We start from the raw sequence: 19850 nt of genomic DNA on the forward strand, positions 1-19850 counted from the left end.
CTAGATTTGTGTGTATTATATAATTTTGTACTTGGCATAAATTAGCTGACAATGTCTACGAACTATAGAATACAGTCATAATTTAGTGCCTTTTTACATTGAACATTAAGAGATCAATCTGTTACCTTACTCCTAATTTAAAAATTGTGACCAGTTTAAACTGTCAATGAATCAATAATTCTTCAACGATGCAGGGTTATTTGTAATTTGAGATGCTGTATTAAAATGGGCATTACCCCCTATCTGTAATATTTGATTCTGTTCTTCCTTGCTAATAAATATTCTTTACCTGTTATTTTAGAGGTATGAAGCCTCATTTTAAAATGGCATGTATCTGGAGACGTTATCTCCACAAACCGGTTCCTCTTCCGCCGTCTGCTGTTCACTGACTGCGTGGTTTAAAACATTCAGTATCCTCCTACGGCACTTTATTAATACAGCAACACTCAATGGAGCCTTAAGCTTTCATTACCGTAAATAACAGAAGCGGCACACTTGGTCTCTGATGTTATGTATACTGATTTCTTTATGAAGTGCATACCCTACCGAGAGGAAAACTTAACCAAAGCTATCACAACAATTAATTCCTACAAAATTATTTTTAAAATATTATTTGCATCTGTAAAAGGAATCCAAAATGGAAAGAGTCTTCAGACGGATTCGATTTTGTTAAGTTTTAGTTTAAAAATGTAGGAGATTACTATGCCTTTAAAGTCTTTTTAACGGCTTCCGCATGCTGTAAAGGTTAAAGGTCATGGTACACAAATTATATAAAATGTTTTCTTGTTGAATCGCGAAAGATACATTTTTGTGGTCTCATTTGGAATGAATCGCTTGCACCTCTGACACTAGAAATGCACTGCGAGCGTTGCAGTGACAAGGCTGAAAGAAGTGAAAGTGAGATTACTGTAGAGCTTAGAGTCATCGTCGAGCGAGGAAACCAAGGCATGAAAAGGTACTGCACAGGAGAATATTTCATTTACATTTTGATTGTTACCCGGTATTATATTTTTTAAGTCAAAGAAAACACTTAAAAACATTACAGGATATACTGTACCGACGATACAAGTTTTGCAGGTGCTATTTTAGTAAATTCAAACTCGCACCGTACAGTTAAAAGACTTCCGGATTGTCTGTTGAAATACTGACGTTCCAGCATGAAGTATTTGTCATGTTTTATATGATATATTCATTATATTAGATATAGAATTACATTTTTGTTAGATCATCTGTCATGTAATAAAGCACATTTGTATACGAAACGTTTACTTCTATATACAGTATGTGTACCAACACAATGGTGTTTGGTAGTTTTGTTCTGTGATAGTATTGTAAAAATGCTTTTAGGTTTTTTGACTATTATGTCTGTTGTAAGGCAAAATAATACGCAAAATAGTATTTAGGACTTAGCAACATATTTTTTATGCACAGTTGCCTTTAACAGCCCGAGCAATTGTGTGTGGGGTTAAGAATTGTATACAGTATTCCAGCGGAACCCTAAGTTCCTAAGTAAATCATTTTTGTAAGTAAGTTTAAATAGCTGAGTAACTGTAAGTAGGGCAACTCAGACCAAAAATAAGTATCACATTTAGTACCTTGCAAGAGTAGGTTTAGGGACCTAGTAATTCAAAAGTCCACTTGTCCTCACTCAGACCTACACTATTTACAGGTCAAGTTCATAGTCAAAGCTCAGAGTGCTTTGGCCTCTGTATTCCAGGCTGTTGCAGTATAATCAGAAGGAAAGCATGTTACATATGATTTATAATGCATCTAGCCTGGGAAATTCAAAATGATGTGAATTTGGTACTATAAATTAAACACTGTTGCTAAATGCAAATTATTTATTTCACATATTGATCTTTTTTTTTGCAGAAACAACATTGGATATGTACATACTTTTAAAGTTTCCATTTTTATGAACCATAGAATGTTCTTAAAAATTACATTTTAATTTCAGAGGATAGTTTTTGAACACCAACAACAATGGAAATGATGATGTTGAAACTAGCAGCGTGGTTTCAGCTGATGTTGGTTTGTAAAGGTAGTTCAAATGAAACTATGGCTACCAATGGTCAGCTGTTTCCCTGGAACAAAATGAGACTCCCTAGGAGCATAGTGCCAAACCACTATGACCTTCTGATTCATCCCAATCTGACCACTTTGAACTTTACTGGATCTGTGACAATTGAAGTTGATGTCAAACATAGCACCAGTTATGTCATCCTGCACAGTAAAGATCTTGGAATAACAAAAACAACCATCATACCTGAGGAGGACTGGGGGTCTGGTGGTCTGGGCCAGACTGTAAGAATACTAGAATATCCGCCACATGAGCAGATTGCTTTGCTGGCCCCCGAGCCTCTGAATGAGCAAAGGAAATATCGACTGTACATTGAATTCCAAGCCAATCTTGCAGACGGATATGATGGCCTCTATAAAAGTACCTACCAGACCAAAGACGGTGAAAAAAGGTAAATTGCTTGTCTACTGTATCAGGGCTGGCCTACCCTGGTCCAGAGGAGCCACAGTCCAGCAGATTTAACAGACTACCCTTAAAATAGTCAAATTTCACAATTGAAATTGCTAGTTTAATTTGATATGCTAACTTTAAGGTAGTTTAAATAAATGAAGGGCTGTAAAGCTTGAGAGCTACTTACATCTGCTTAAGTGTTCAAAACAAAAATGTTTCAAGCCCTTAAATGATCTGTAAGTGACCCATAAAACAACTGCAGGAGTGGGGATCTCTAGGACCAAGGCTGGTCTTCCCTGCTCTATACACATGCTCTATACACATTTCATGAGAAAACATCTAAATATATATATATATAAAGTAAGCATCATCATATATATTTTGACTGCATTTTGGATAAAGAGTAGCATAAATTCTTGAGGAGAAGGTTTTTAGAATAGTTATGGGTTACTATTTTATCTTGGATTTGAAGATATTTAATTTGCTTATAATGTTATTGTTTAAATGTGATTAAAATGCTAAAAAGAGTGTAGTAAAAGTACAGAAAAAGACCAACTCTAAAAATAAAATCAGGCATATTAAAATCCAAAATGCTAAACATGTTTTAGCTAAGACAAGACAAGAAATTTGGATCGACATACCCGCCATTTCAAAATGGATAGGAAACATTATGTTTGATATGCAAAAATTACAATTAATACAAGAGTTTTCAGGTTATGAATACCACTTCTTGATAAGAAATAAGTGTTAAGTAATTAATACGAAGATTCATAATCAGCATTAAAAAGCTCATAAAAATAATAAAATGAATGCTGTGCTTGATTCGTGATAAATATTCTAGAGGATTCTAATATTTTTTCAGTCACACTAAACAAATTTACATTGGTGCTTGAAATGTTAGCCTGAATAATACAGTATAGGCTGGATTGCTTGGCAAGCATCTTATTAACATGCTGTGATAATTTCCTTGTTTTGTTTATTCCCAGGATACTGGCGGCCACAGATTTCGAGCCTACTGCTGCACGGATGGCTTTTCCCTGCTTTGATGAGCCCTTTTTCAAAGCCACATTCTCCATCAAAATAAGAAGAGAAAAGCAACACATCGCCCTGTCCAACATGCCCAAGGTAAGAGCTGTTGGCTTGAAGGAGTAGTTTTCATAACATGAAATCTCCTGGCTTTACCTTTTATTTGCTGTTTTCTGTTTGTTTCATTGGCTTTACATTTTAAGCAAAAGAGTAAGTTTTTGAAGAATTTGAGGAGAGGGCAATAAGATGAACACAGTATTTCATTTCTAATGCAGTGAGTTACACTAATGCCACACTATACCACATCCTCACATCTAAGCAGCCATGAATTTCAACATGGGCCCATGAAGATGGGCCTCAAATAGAATAAATGTAGTCCAGCAGGAGTACTATTACTGCCTTTTAGAACCTACATGAAGTTGGGCCTGGTCAGCTTTGAACTGGAAGACGTCTAATGAACCCAAGGCTGCTGTATTAAGAGGTGTAGGTTACCCAGTTAGTGTGGTTCCTCTGGTCCACAATTTCTAAACTAGTACCACTGGCAACTAAATACATTGTAACTATAGGAAGTGTCAGCTTTTGGATGAGACTTTAAGACCCCTTTACTGACCGTTTTGTCCCTGTTTGTAAAAGAAGGATGTTAAGTAATTTCTCACTTATCCACCTGATCTGTGTAGTGAGGATACTGGTGCATAAAGACTGAAACATTGGCAGAAAATGGGAAAAGCTAAAAAGTGTTAGCTATTCAGCATTCTTCAGGCCTGAGGATGAAAGAGGAAAGTAGCATGGATATATCCATCCATCCATTTTCTAACCACTTCATTCATTTCAGTGTTGCGAGGGAGCCAGGACCTAGCCTGGCAAGTAATAGTAATGGCATGCAAAGTGTAACCCAGATCCCTTTGAGACAGCAATACTAACCACTGTGCCACTGTGCTGCCCCCATAAATGAAACTATTTTTAAAAATTAAATAGAAAAATTAAATGAATTGACTGTTTTTTTCAGCACTCACTATTGTTGTTGTTGTTGTTGGTGTCCTCAGGTGCGGACTGTGGAGCTTGCAGGTGGTTTGCTCGAAGACCACTTTGACAAGAGTGTCAGAATGAGCACTTACCTGGTAGCCTATGTAGTTTGTGACTTCATGTCAGTCAGTGCCACCACATCATCAGGGATAAAGGTATGTACAGTATATCCATATTATTGAAAGCAATACAATTATTGTAGCTTGTAGTTACAACAATAATAATATTCCTCTCTGCCATTTTTATACTTTTTTTCTTGCATTTAGTACAGTTTGTCCTTTCCATGGTTTCCCAGAGTCCTGCCTAAATATTTGTCTGTTCTTCTGTTTAAATGGACAGTAAAGTGGAAAGCCTTCTGATTTTAGTTTTGAATATTAACAGGTTTCAGTATATGCTGTTCCTGAGAAGTGGAATCAAACTCACTATGCCCTTGAAGCATCAGTAAAATTGCTGGAGTTCTATGAACATTATTTTAACATCAGTTATCCTTTGCCTAAGCAAGGTAAGGACATAAAATGAAATTGAAAGAGACACTATAAATGATCTCAATTAAATACATAGGAGAATGGAACAAGTAAAGGTTTATTCCATGCTGAAAAGAGAAGAAAAAAAAATACAATGTTTCTTCCCACTTGAAGAAGGCTCCACAGCCAAAACGTTGTGTTTCTTTTCTTATTTTTTCAGCTTGGAATAAACCTTTATTTTTGAACTTTTGAACTGTACATAGGAGAGTTTTTAATTCCTTATATTCCATGACTTGAAGAAGAGGTGATATTTGGTAACAGCATGCTTCTTGGACTGTTGTTATGAAATAACATGTTTCAGTTAAAAAGTGTTTTACATTTAGAAAATCATGAAAAAAATGTAAGAAAATAGCTTTTCATTGCATAAAACATCCTGCCATATTTCAGGATTGGAGGTGTAATGTATGAATGTACAGTAGGGGTTCTTTAGACTTGGTGATACTTAATTTATAATATTTTTACTATTTTAATAAATCTGGGTCCTCTACCAGATTGACCAATCAGAAAACAGCATTCTATCCTGCTGTTGTCTAACAAGACCATGATATTAACTTTCGGTATTTTATAAAACATCATTGAAGTGTTACTAAAATTCTCTTTGTTTCAGGTTAAAGAGAACTCTATTAACTTGTGCCAGGGCAGGATTTTCTTGGATAAAACGAATACAGTATTGAGAATATCTTTCTGTAATAGCCAACACAAAAGGAACAGTATTTTTTGGTATGAGGAGTTTATTTTTTGTTTTTAAACTTGATGATATATGAGTGTGTTTTTGTCTTTCCCAGACCTTATTGCTATACCAGATTTCCAGTCAGGGGCTATGGAAAACTGGGGCCTAATAACGTACAGAGAGACTGCGCTCCTATATGATCCACAGACATCATCTGCTTTAGATAAATTGTGGATAACGAAAGTCATAGGTCATGAATTGGCACATCAGGTAGTGTACGAAATCATTACTTAATGACTTTAATGCGGTTTAGTACCTTAACTGCAGGTTCTTTATAAACAATCACTTTATTACTGAGTTAGAACAGAGCTCCTCCTGGCTTTACCAGAAAAGACGCTTTTCCCTTCTAAGTAGAGGTCATACTGTAAGTAATGGGATTTGTAGTTAGTATCAGATCTTTCTCCTACTACCTTCTATTCCATTCTTATTTTCTGGTATAAACATTTTTGTTTTATAAACCAAGCCAACAAACCTGTACAGTTACAGTAGTACTATACCTGGTATTCAGACCTGGGGCCATATTCACAAAGCTCTAAATGTGCACTTAATTCACTTATTGAACAAACTCTAATGGGAGTTACATAATAAACTAGGGTTGAACTTTAAGACAGCCCTAGATGAGTATGAACATGGATTTTCTACAGTTGAGGTATAAATGTTAGTTTATACTGTATATTTAAAGTATGTCAATGATAATTGGTAAGAGTTTTTATTAGTAATAGCAAAATTAGAGTAGGAATATTTTAGAATAAATCCCATGGCAATTTGTAAATAAATAGTGCTAAATAGTGATCATGTGTTGGTTACAATTGATGAATCATTTTTGTTCTCACAGATGACTTTATGAAAGTAAAGGTCAAAATTATATGATTAACATTAAAGTACCCTTATGTTGTTTTTATATATTAAAAGCAATAGTTTACACGGAAAGCGCATGGATGTCACACACCCAAAAGCACTTGGGTGTTATAGTTATTCAAGAAAGTGTCACAAATACTGCCCATTTTACCTGACAAAATCAAGCTGAATCTGAAATAATTTGCTGTTATCTCCTGGTGTTTATTGTTCAGTGGTTTGGTAATCTGGTGACAATGGAATGGTGGAATGACATCTGGCTGAATGAAGGATTTGCCAGATACATGGAGAGAGTTTCTGTGAACAACACCTACCCAGAGATTCAGATTGTAAGTACCTGCACAGGTTATTCCCCTGAATACGTACAGTAACTATTGCTATTCAGCTGGAGTGTGCACCATAGACACCACAATCTAGGAGGTCTGCAGTATCGAGAAAACAGTTCCTTCACAAATGTGTCAATCATTTAGATTAGTTTGGATTTTATTCTAGTATTATAATTTGTGTATTTTTACATATATTTTTGCATATAATCAAATTAGTAGTGCATCACTGTTTTTTTTGTTCATAGCAGGTGCCTTATGAAACCTTTTAGCAACTTTTAGATATAAAAAAAATAATGAAATTCTTACCTATTTTCCAGGAGGACTACTTTCTGAATGTGTGTTTTGGAGCCATGTCAAGAGATTCTCTAAATTCTTCTCATCCGATCTCCAACCCAGCAGAAACGCCTGTGCAGATTATGGAAATGTTCAACACCGTCTCCTATGATAAGGTCGGCTTTCTTACACATTCATATTTAATCTGCTTTTCATGACAGTTGGTCTGGTAGTTTGGATGCACTATTCCAAAGACCTTCTTGTCTGTTTGTACATACTGTAATAAGCAAGTAACCAATTGACTGCTGGAGGTTTCATGCACATCATGGGAATACCATCTTGGTTGTCAAGATTAGTTAAACTGTTGGGACATTTTCAACTTTAAGAAAAAAGTAATACATTTAAGCAGCAGATGAACATCTTAAAAAAAACCATAAATGTTTTTTTTTCTTTAGGGAGCATGTATTCTGAATATGTTGAAAGATTTCCTAACGGAAGAAGTCTTCCATAGTGGGATTATTCGCTACTTACACAGGTATAGCTACAAGAATGCAAAGAGTGATGACTTTTGGAACACCATGGCGAATGTAAGACCCCATGAATCATATGTTGTGTGCTTCCTTCATGCTAATGTTCGTCTTTTTTTCAGCATTTTAACATCAGGTATCCCACATTTCAAGGCTAACAAAGAGGATGTAAATATAGTTAAAAGCAGTTAACTTTTTAAAGAATCAGTTAGTTAACATTTTTAACCACTTTATCCAATACAGTATCACAGGGGAGCCAGAGCCTATCCTGGTGAGCAATGGCCACAAGGCAGGATACATCTTGTTTGGGACAGCAGTCCATCACAGGGCACACACCAATACAGACACCCACACACCTGCATTAGGGCCAGTTTTCCCAGAAACAAACTAACCTACCAGCATGTCTTTGGACTGTAGGAAGAAAGCGGAGCAGTTAGCGAAAACCAGTGATAACACGAGTAGAACATACTGTACAAACTCTGCACAGATATGGTCCCAGTTCCAAAATCAAACCCAGGGCCTCAGCACTGTGAGACAACAATGTTAACTATTATGCAGCCATTCCACTTGAGACTATTAATGTTCATTTAAAAGTACCTTAGTACCTTATTAAGTCAAAAGGTCACTGTCAGTGAAAGAGTAATTTCTATTGGTAATTTGTCCACATTTGTTTTCAATTGTATATTTAGTTAGAAAGATTGTTTATCTTTGGAGTTCTGTCTTTGATGGTTTCTGTCTTTTGGGGATTAAGAGATAATTTACTTATTGTGTATATTTCCTGGTTGTTTGCTCTCCACAGACGTGCGCTGAAAGGGATTTTTCTTCAGGGGGATTCTGTTACACCTCCTCAGAAGCAGAAAGGAAGGCTGTAAGTAACTTGGAGGCACTGTGAGTCAGTTTGGACTCTTTAGACAGTGAGACAGAGAAAACAACTCTACAAATAGAGAATTGGGTTTTTTAACATCAGGTAAAAGATAACTACCGGAGACAATATAGTTACTAATTTAATACTTTTTATGCCAAAAGGCATACAGTATATAGTCTACAAATATCACAGTCTGGAGCTAATATAAAGAGGACCTGAATGATTTTGGAAAATTGAGAATCTCCAAGTAATGTACTTTAAAATAAATGTACTGTGTTATACTGAATTTTCTGAAAGACGTGTCCAGTAGATACAGGACATAAACAAATGCCGATTGGTGTGATTTAAGTTTTGAGTTTATTAGCAAGAGCTTTGTGTTGTGCGACTTGAATGTACTGAATAAAAAATAATTAATTTATTGGATTTGCACAATAATTAATCTGGAAGTTTGGAACATCACTCTGGTAGCACATCTTCATTTTAAATGAAAATATCAATAACACATTGACGGTTGTGCTCAAAGAAGTTAAATTACAAATATTTGTTACCTTTAAAATATATTTTTAAGTCTCTTGACTTTGTTGTTACAGGTACGTGCTGTATGTTTAACCCTGTTTCCTGAAATTTCAGCACCGGTATGCATGCCAGCACCTGGATCTGAAAGAAATGATGAACACTTGGACCCTGCAAATGGGAATCCCTTTGATTACTGTAGAAAAAAGGGGACGGCAAGTCAGAGTTCATCAGGAGCGATTCCTCAAAGGAGTGCTGCAGGAAGACCCTGAATATGTGGCACTACAGTCAGGGTATACTTTGTTTAAATGGGACCAATGTGTTGTCTATTTTTATAACCAACTTTTTTTAACCAACTTACCTCTTACATTTGCTCACAAAAAGCCTTCCTCAGGAGCAAAGGTCTGCAAATGTACTTCACCATATGTTAAAAAATTAAACTTAGGAGGAATGCATTCTCAACCCCGAAACACTTAATAAGTGATTAACAATTTTTAAATAAGTAATGCAGTTTCAATTTCATTGTACTGTACCTTTTCATTGCCATGACTCTGCTTTAAAGGAAAAACATCATGACCTCTATTTCCCACAGATACTTGTGGCATGTTCCTCTAACCTACTCTACAAATAGCTCCAGCAGTGTTCGGCGGCATTTGTTGAAAACAAAATCAGGTACCGTAGAGATTAATCCAGAGATTTATGTTTTTAGGAGAAGAGAGGGACATTTTGCTATGATACTGCATCAATAAATATTATTATATAATATTATATTAAATATATTTGCACATATATTTGCACAAAAGGCACTGGCAGACGTGATTTTAATGCAGGTCCTGGAGAACCTTGATTTGGTTAGTCTAATAGACTTCAAATCAACTGTTTTTTAAGGATTAAGAACAATTGTAAATTAATGATCAGATTAGCAAGCATTTCTATCCCTCCCATGTCTATCTAAACTATAGACATACTGTACTACAATATACAGTATCTGTACTATCCCATAGGATAGTTGATCCTGTAGTTTAGTTCTAATAATTGTTTCCATGTCCCCGCTACTGCATTAGCCCTGATATCCCGGCCAGTACTTTTTGATACAATCCTAACTGATACTGCTTTATCAAGTTTTGTGAAGTTTACGGCGGCATTGCATATTAAGCAGACGTTTCTAAAAGTATTGCCTTTTTTAACTCTTTTGTAACATAGACACTATTCAGCTAGAAGGGGAGGTGAACTGGATAAAGTTCAATGTGGACATGAATGGATATTATATTGTGCATTATGGAGAAGAGGGATGGGACTCGCTGATTGAATTACTAAATCAGAACCACACAGCAATAAGCAATAAGGACAGAACAAACCTTATCCATAACGCAATACAGCTGGTCAGGTAAATATGTTCATGGAGAAAGCTACAGGTCTGTAAATTCGTTAAATATATTTGCTACAGTGTAATTTATAATGATAGTTATAATAATCACTGCAGTGCCAGTATGCAATTATAAAACTGGGGGCTCAGTGGGGAAACAGTGTTATGGCGGTTGGTGTTGCTGTCTTACAAATCCGAGGTTCTGGTATGGATCTGGGTTTGGGCATCTGTATAGAACAGGTATATTCCCTCATTTAGCATGTGATTCTGCCAGGTGTTCTGGTTTCCTGTCACCTCTATTTTAGTTAAATAAATGCTACAAATCAGTCACAAACTGCTGGTGCACAATTCACTATTGCTTTGTGCTGATATTTAGTTAAAACGTGAATCAGCAGATTTTTGAAAACAGCCTTTGGATTAAAGCTCAACTGCAAAAATACACTTTACCCTTTAGAATTGATTTTATAGGTCCATTTCACCTTTTAGGCCATAAATTCAAGTTGCTAGAGATACTGAGAAAAGGAGTAAGAGTGCTCTTAGGAGTACTTTAGAGTGGAGATAAACATTTTGTAAGTTTATTTTAAATCTACTGTACTGTAGTAGGATCCTGGGCTTCCTCCCTCATTACCTGCTCATTAGCTTAATTAAGAGGTTATGACTATGTGTCTTTGTGTCTTTCCCTACCCATTGTTGTAGGAATATGTAAAAAGTGCACCACTTACGATAATTACTTTTGTACCAAGCTGGTGATATGTGTAAAGAGAGATTTTATCATGTTCCTGCTACCAAGTTCATTGTAATTTGAGCATTTTTTTGTAATGTCATTCTGCTTTCAGCACAGGGAGACTTTCACTGGACAGAGCCCTTAACTTGACACGTTACCTGAAGAAGGAGGTTGACAGTATCCCATTAATGCAGGGTGTACTGTACCTGAATGTCTTGCACTACATGATGGAAAGGAGAAACATTTCAGATACCGCGAAAAGTTTGAAGGTTGTCTTTATGTCTTGTTTTTTTCTTTGTTCCCTTTTATTAGAAAGTATTGTCATAAAGTCCTCTATAAACTTTCATAGTTTGTCATACAACAGCAATTATAAGAAAAACTGTATTTATATTTTTATAAGAACAGTGCATATGGACAGTGGGAAGACCAGTTTAAAAACTCTCTTGGTCCTTAAGATCAGCTTTTATCCTGAATTCATTTCCAGTTAATTTCTTTTGCAGCGTTATATCTTAGAATACTTCAAAGAAGTGATTGACAAGCAGATGTGGAATGACGAAGGCTCAGTGTCAGACAAGAGGCTTCGCACTGAACTTTTAGAACTTGCCTGTGAACTTAGTTATCCTCCCTGTGTCCAAAAGGCAACCCAGCTATTCAAAGAATGGGCAAAATCAAATGGCACCAAGAAGTAAGTAACTATCTCCTTCATGTACTTGTTAATCACAAAAAACCTCCTAAATTATGTTATCTGTGCTGATAAATTCTGACTATGAAAAGTTAAATTAAAGCACTGTGCACATGTTTTACATCTCTCTTGCTTTTATAGTTTTAGTTGTTGTGTACAATTACTTAAGGTAGTAAATCTTTTGTTTTCGAAACGTTTGTCAAGGCTGAATACTGTAATGGCCTGTCTGAACATGACTAAAATTGATAAAGATAGCAGTGTGAAATATGCCCATAGTAGCTGGATCCTTTCTTTTTCAAATAAAAAATATCAGTAGTATGGATTGTTGTTTGCCATTTTGTTTAATGCTGTTTTAATTGTGCTAAAATTTTGACTAACACTCTTCCAATATTCTCTCAGCTTGCCAACGGATGTGCTGAGGCCAGTGTATGCTGTTGGATCCCAAAATACAGAAGACTGGAACTTTCTTCTGGAAATATACAAGCATTCTCTGTCCTCTACTGACAAAAATAAGATTTTATATGCACTGACACGTAGCAAAGATACTGAAAAACTGAACAAGTAAGTGACATAGGCTCAATATTTTTTTAAATAACTTTTATTCTGTTAACAAAGTTGTTTAGTTTTACATTCTGTACATGCATCTTTAAACCAAAAATCACTCTTTTGTAATCAAACCATTACTTTCCTTCATGTTGAAAATGTTTTCAGAAACACAATTAATGAAAAGCTGTAAGAAAAACTTTGACCATTTTGGGAGTAACCCCAATGAACCCAATAAAGAACACCAGTACACCCAAAAATGAATTGGAGACAATTTGAAAACTAGTCCTGGAGAGCCACATGGCTTTCTGGTGTATGTCTTAGCCAGGTGATCAATAGCTAATTAAAACAGCTATTGCTTTAATCAGATATGATTTTTGGGGACTTTTCAGGATTAGGGTTTTGAATTGCTGCTCCTGGTGTTTGTCTGCCCTCTAGTGGGTTACTGGGTGAGTTTTTCATCTGCTTGATTTGTTTTACCTTACATAAAAGCAAATCAATGTTTTGTTTGAAGAACTGGAGCTGCACTTGATTTACATTAGTGCTAAAAGTCTGCAAGGCTGAACTACACTGAAGTCCTAAATACAAGAAAATACAGAGTGCAGGATGTTGTTATCTTCATGTATATACAGTACTATAGACAACATATAATAGGTTATTTCATGCTGAAAAAAAGAAGCAAGAGAACACAACGTTTCGACCGTGGAGCCTTCTGACCAGCCCAGTCCTCTTCCTCAATTACACCAAGCAGGGAGAAAACTCTTGTCCTTGGCAGTCTCAGTGCCTGCTCCCTAGTCCCTGAGTATTATGGACGACAACAGAAAAAGACGAGTAAATGTATGGAAAACTATTAAGAACTTCTTCAATTCCATGTAAAAGAAACGTGGAAATGTTATTTTAATAAGTATCCACTGATAGTTTATATGCTTTTGTTAAATATTTTCTAAGACTTATAACTCAGTGCAGTTAACTGTGTGTATATTTTCTGTTCTGCTGTAGACTAATTCAGCTCAGCATTGAAGGAGAGGTGATAAAAACACAGAATCTTCCTGCTGTAATTTCCACCATTAGCAGGAATCCAGCTGGTCAGGCTCTGACCTGGGCTTTTGTCAGACAAAACTGGGGAAAACTGCTTGAAAAGTAGGTGATTCAGTTCTGCATAAAGTAGACTTTTACTAGGAATATGTACTTGCATGTGTGTATGAGATATACAGTCTTTCACAAAACAAGAAACGCTATAAATAAACATCTTCCCAGGGCACAAGACTTGCATTTTCCTGTAAAATGATCTCTGAATATCTGTCACAACAGAGAAGCATTTACTTACAGGGCATATTTGTGACAAATTATCTGCATGTGATGCCTGAAAGTTTAACAGCAAAACCTTTCATGCTGGTTTTAAACTCTACATCATGTTGAAATGTTTCTCAAATTACTGGGTGTGACTGCTTTTACACTGGGTTTTATTTTCAAATAGTATTTTAAGGTTAGAAGTAACAATTCAATCTATAGCATCATTTTACATACAGCTGGCATTAGTATATATCAGATATTTTGGTGTTTAATAGGAAATATAATTGTTTTTTTCAAAAGGAATTCTACAGACTCATTCTGTATGTGCACTATCCTTGACTTCATAGCAGTAATGACACACAGCCATAGATTTCAATTTATGATATCCTAGGGACTATTTCTGCCCCGTTTGCCCTTTTGAATAAAGGTTTCAACATTATTCAGAAAAAAAATGTTTTCTTACGGCACCAAAAACTTCAAGTAAACTTGTGAAAATGAACTGAGAAACCACATATCAAGATATACTAAATGTCTTTGACATTTGTTTCATCTTCTAAAATTAGGAATACCCTTTGATTCCTGTACTAACCAAAAATTTTTTTAAAAGTTTTTTCAGATTTTTATCATCACGGTAAGTTCATCGTAGGATGCTGTTGAATCACAATTTATTTCACTTCAGTTCATTTTTTGTTTGATATAACACTTTTTAAAATTGGTAATCGATATGGCCATATCATACATCCGTGTTCTTTCCTGGCAAACCACAGGCAAAAGGCAGGATACACCCTGTGTGAAACGCCAGTCCATCACAGGGTACACAGACAGAAACAGACATGCATGCACTCACACCAGGGCCACTGCACCAGCTTGTCACCCATGACCATATCAGTGCAATCCAAGTACCCACAGAGGAAAGATGAAAAACCCCAAAGGAGGAAACTAAATTTCTGAAGAACCAAGGCCTGATGGGCCAGTCGGATGGGCCAGTGTACAGTCTGGGTCTTTTAGTGGGAGCAGATAATTTTCCTGTTTATGTTTAAGGGTTATGAAGACTCTGTAGTGAACTGCAGCACCAGTGCAAATTTAATTTGGCATTTGTGTGTGTTGTATTTTTTCCCCCAGGTTTCATTTGGGATCATCAGCTATTAGAGGCATCCTAGTTGGAACCACCTCTCATTTTTCTTCCAATCAAGAGCTGGAAGAGGTTAGCATTTGCTTATTTTTTTGTTTCACATTTTACTTGGATATGTGTTTTACACAGGTGTCACTTCATTTTAGGACTAATGTAGTGGAACCTAATTATGCTTTTTCCTTAATCTCTCATGTGACAGAGATTTTGTATTTTGCAACCCAGAGATTAAACAATTATAGTCATCATTTAGTCTGGAAAATAAGGTTTTACACTGTTTGGATGAGATGTACAGTACATATACGTGGAATGAAAACCAGAAGGCTATCATTAGGATGAGCAATATCAGTTAGGCAGAATACTAGAATGATTAAGTTAAGATTTCCAGATTCTAATGTATGTTTTTGTTTTTGTTTACAGGTTAGAACTTTCTTTGCTTCATTAAAAGAACAAGGGTATGAATTAAAGGTTACTGAAGTTATTTTAGAATTGATACAAAAGAACATTAGGTGGCTAGAGAGGAATCTACATGTACTAAACAAGTGGCTAAAGGACAATATTCCTTGAGAGAAGGCAGCTACCCACCTGAACTACTAATTCCTTGAGAGAAGCTCCACAGTATCCAATTGCAATTTAAATATTGCTGATATTTGAAAATGCAAATCCTTTTTATTTTTTGTATGAAAACATGTACAGTCACAAACAATTGTACTTTTACACCCTTAATTTGAAACAATGTTATTCTGTAATTTGTTTAGTTTAATATTTTAATAAATAATACAAATGAATTAACAAACAATATATTTTGTTTTGATCTCTAATTTATCCTAGAGAGTGATATTAAAATTCCAGAGGAATTAGCTGTGGTTGTAAATACTTGAGATTATATATCTTGACAGGTAGTACATAGAATAATTACCTGTATGTCTACATCAACATTGTTACTCATGCCGTTCTGAAAGTATGTCTTTTTGAAATGTTCTGAAAGTGTATAAATAGGTGTGAATGGTTTTGCCTTTTCATAGTACAAAATACCTTCATATACAAAGACCTAAAATGTCAAAGATCATAGAATTATAATTGCAAAGTCATTATTAATATGCCTTCTGCTAGAATAGATTTAATCTTCTAAGACAGTTATGCTTTTTATCATTCTTAAATTCTAATTTTGATGCTTTCGATAAAATAAATACTCGTATGTCCTGGGAACATTCAAAATGGTTGGCAGCATGAGGTAAATTATTTTATGGACTCCAGTATTTAATAAGAGAATATAATCATGTGTACTAATACGGTATCTTATACTTTAGTATTTAGATATAGCTTACATTTCTATAGTCATTTTATTTTCAATGTTGACAAAATATTTACATATGGGAGGAACCCACTTCATTCAACACAGAAGTGGAACACCCACTTAAGTGATACACTGCAACTATTATGTGCCAGCAGCCCCACTGTACTGCATGTCAGGTGGAAAAATGAATTAAGGGGCATATTCATATTGATCATATTGACTTTGTCATCCAAAGTGACATTTACCCAAAACAACAGGATTAACACTCCTAACCTCGAAACAGTGTCATGGGATCTGACCAATGACATCAGTTTAACATCTCATTTGAAGGACAACACCTCCAACAGCACAGTCTCCCTGGTCAGTTTGCTGTGGCATGGGTTTGGGAATTATGGTCTGAGTGAAGAGTATCACCTACTAGTCCACCAATACTATTCTACTATTCTACTATTCACAGTAGTGGCCTGATTTCCCTAGGTTACTCTGTGAATGATTTTGAAAACTTAAAAATATTAACTGTTATTGTGATGGTGCAAGCTTAGGCCTGTTTGAAGCCTCCCCTCCTACTTCAAAGTGGACACACCTGGAATGACATTCCACAGGCATAAAGGGGATCGTTTGATTGGCTCTGTAGGAACATTCCTCAGGATTAGCAGCAGTCAGGTGTCTAGGGTAGGATAGTATGGACTGTAGAGAGTTTAATAGCATTGGGAGTACCTTTTATTCCTGTGCTCTGAGTTCAGCAAATAAACCTGCAGTCTTGCTATCAGTCAAAATGTGTGAAGGGCTGAGATGGTTTAAGAAGAACTTGCAAGCATATCTTTAATGTGGTTATTAATGAAAGAGAGATTGAATGGTAGCAAATTCACTTGATAATGTTAGTTCTGGAATTTGTTCTTAAACTCCAGAGTCTCACTGAGGAAGTTGATTAATATTGATTAAAGTAGAGATGGAAAACTGGGTGTGAAATTTTAAGCAAGGTAAAGGATGTCAGTGAGGATACTGGGACAAATTTCATTCAGTTGACACAAGGACTGGATGTAAAATGGGTGAACCCAGTTAAGTGTGCTAGGTGTTCCAGAATAAGAAAAAGACAAGCTTGTTTTAGTTAATTGGGGGGAAGGGATTTTAAGAGGAATTCACCAGTTCTTGCCCTTCTGGTTTTACTGAAGATTAAAGAGGATTTCTGCAGGAGACGAGCACCTTCAATGGTGCTCCTTTCCTACTAATGAGTGTGTGCAAGTTTGTGTCTGTCTGCCCTGCAATGGACTGGCGTCTTGTCCAGGGTGTTGTTTTGCACCCAATGATGACCAACTCATTGATGACCTGGCAAATCCTGTATTGTACAAAGCAGAAGACGGAAGGATGGATTGTAAGACCTTTGGCCCTCTGAAGTCTGATGTTCTCTACTCTCATCATATTTTATCTCAAGTTTCACCAGCTATTTGTTGATCTAATAATAACAATAACATCACTTTATTAAGCCTTTACAATTTCTTGCATTAGGAATTATCTTTTCACATACCCCAGCTTGCTCTCCATGAGACACACAGACAGGGAGAGAAGCATAAGGTCAGAGCACAGGGCCTGCCATTGTAAAGCACCCCTGGAGCAGTTGGGGTTAAGGGCCTTGCTCAGGAGCCCAACAGAGTAGGGTTCCTCTGCCAGCTGCAGGATTTGAACTGGCAACCTTCTAGCCACAGGTGCAGATCCTTAGCCACAGAGCCACTGCTCTGCCCGTCTACCTCAGCTTCATTTGAAGCCGTTTTTTTCTTTTTCCCAGAAGTACTGTTAGCATTTCCTACTCTTTCTGGTTATATCCAGCACTGGTTAATTAAGTTCAAGTAGGTACTGTAGCTGCGTCAGCATGCATAGGTTGCAAAGGAACATGTAAAGGTTTATTCCATGTTGAACTGAAAAGCAGAGGTGTTTCGGCTGTGGAGCCTTTTCTGGGTGTGTGGGAGAGAGGGTTAAATGGTTAAATACAAAAGTTACAAAGCTTTAAATAAAATGCGGTTTAGCACTAAATAAAGCACTTGCACTCTGCTTTTTGCAGGCGTTGGTACTAATGCTCATTCACTAAAAGCAGTAACAACAATGTAAAAATGATCACATTCTTTGATGTTGCCATGACCACGTGCATTTTACACTTATAGGTTTAGCGCTGTATTTGAAATGGTCGGCTATTCTTTAAAATCGTAAGGCTGGATTGAATTATTCTTATTAAATGAATAGAAAAATATACTGTAACTGTAGAACACGTCACTTCGCCAGTGCTACTGTAAAAGCGACACTCTGCAGAGATTTAAATGCATAGATAGGCGATCGTTAGCTACTGTCTTAACAAAATCACATGGTAATGTAGCTTTCGGAAAGAGGAAGGAAATGTAGCTGAGCTTAAAATGGTCGGCTAAAACCAAGTACGTGAGAAACAGCTAAGGAAATTATTTTCGGGGATTTGTACGAAATTCAAAAAACAAAAATCGCATTAGCCTTTATCGTACAGTATTTCTGCATTCTTTGATCAAACAATGGACATAGGAGCTGCCAATAGAACGTGGACAGGAATACAGTTGTTCAGTTAGATATGTTTTGGCTTTTTAGATAGCCTGAGGATCTTTGTATTTTGTTTTTTAATTATTGTGATACGTAAATTTATTGCAAAAAAAAAAGTGGATATCAGCCTCAGTTGGGAAGTCCCAGACAACTAGAGCGGAATGGAATCGTTTCAAACTCAGACGGGTGAGTGTTACAATCAGATATCGTTTTTTGTCTTAAGCGAAGGGAGCGAGGATTGTGCACTTTTTACAGCAAGTGGTATTTTGGTGCTGACATCAAGGAGTACACAAAGTTGCAACCACAGGGGCCTAACTGAGCGACATACAGCTAGATCATTGCAAGACAAGGTCATCGATTATTTTTCTAGTGTGCTAAATGTGAAGGAACTTTTTTGCGTTTAGTTACTTTGACTGCGCCGGAGCACTTTTGGGACTCCTGCAATTTTATTAATACCTAATTTATAGACGTCACTGGCGCACTAGAAGAACTTATTTGGTCAACAAAGCTGCTCGAAGTTATTCGATTTTTTTGTAACTAATAAAAATTCTCAAAGGATTTAAAGGTGTTATGGAAAACATTTTAAAAACTTACCTTTAGGACAAGAATATTTAAAGTCCGATTTGTTTAGCAGATCGCTTATGTTATTGAGGTCAAAACCGCAGGTGGTAGCTTTGGGTACAGTAGTTGGCAATACCAGCCTTCGTTCGGTTTTTCAACAGAAGGAAATTTGCTTCTGTTGAAAAAAATCCACACCCATGTAGCTAATTATTTTAGGATTGTGATTTTAAAGGCAATGAAAATAATTCATAAATGAAAAGTTGGGCTTTGCAAAATGTAGCTTTATTTATGGAGGTCCTCACAAGATTAATTAAATTTCTTAAATTCAATTTGTTCTTTGTAATTGTACGTCCTGCATTAAGTAATACATTGATTTATCATAGTCTGTGCCTAGAGTCCTTAGATTGTCAGGGCTAAAAATGAAAAATATACAGTAACTCTTAGACCTGCTTATTTAAAATTATGAACCTTAAATGTGCTGTGTGTTGTTGGCCGTCTTTTTTATTACCCATTCGTTTTTGAATAAAGCCAGTATTTTAATATTTTATGTAGCTCACACATTTATCC

At 36.0% G+C, this 19850-nt stretch overlaps 2 protein-coding genes across 2 annotated transcripts in view; both read left to right on the plus strand.

Annotated features, from left to right (window-relative positions):
* Positions 1-729: 729 nt before the first annotated feature.
* LOC102683782 (endoplasmic reticulum aminopeptidase 2) lies at positions 730-15668 on the plus strand. The gene is made up of 19 exons (XM_006626780.3): positions 730-955; positions 1873-2471; positions 3457-3595; positions 4540-4674; positions 4901-5021; positions 5829-5983; positions 6844-6957; positions 7272-7403; positions 7683-7814; positions 8554-8622; positions 9250-9425; positions 9725-9804; positions 10336-10519; positions 11335-11491; positions 11723-11907; positions 12304-12465; positions 13447-13587; positions 14863-14944; positions 15290-15668. Exons 2-19 carry the CDS (start codon positions 1984-1986, stop codon positions 15434-15436), a joined length of 2799 nt encoding a protein of 932 aa, XP_006626843.3. The 5' UTR covers positions 730-955; positions 1873-1983; the 3' UTR covers positions 15437-15668.
* Positions 15669-18518: 2850 nt separating this feature from the next.
* Positions 18519-19850, plus strand: part of lnpep (leucyl/cystinyl aminopeptidase) — a 43634-nt gene continuing 42302 nt past the window's right edge. The window contains exon 1 of the mRNA XM_015364841.2: positions 18519-18908. Coding sequence (XP_015220327.2) covers positions 18884-18908 — 25 coding nt within the window. The 5' untranslated portion in view covers positions 18519-18883. The remainder of the gene's footprint in view (positions 18909-19850) is intronic.

The sequence above is a fragment of the Lepisosteus oculatus genome, chromosome 3 (genome assembly GCF_040954835.1).
Source record: "Lepisosteus oculatus isolate fLepOcu1 chromosome 3, fLepOcu1.hap2, whole genome shotgun sequence".
Classification (NCBI taxonomy): domain Eukaryota; kingdom Metazoa; phylum Chordata; class Actinopteri; order Semionotiformes; family Lepisosteidae; genus Lepisosteus; species Lepisosteus oculatus.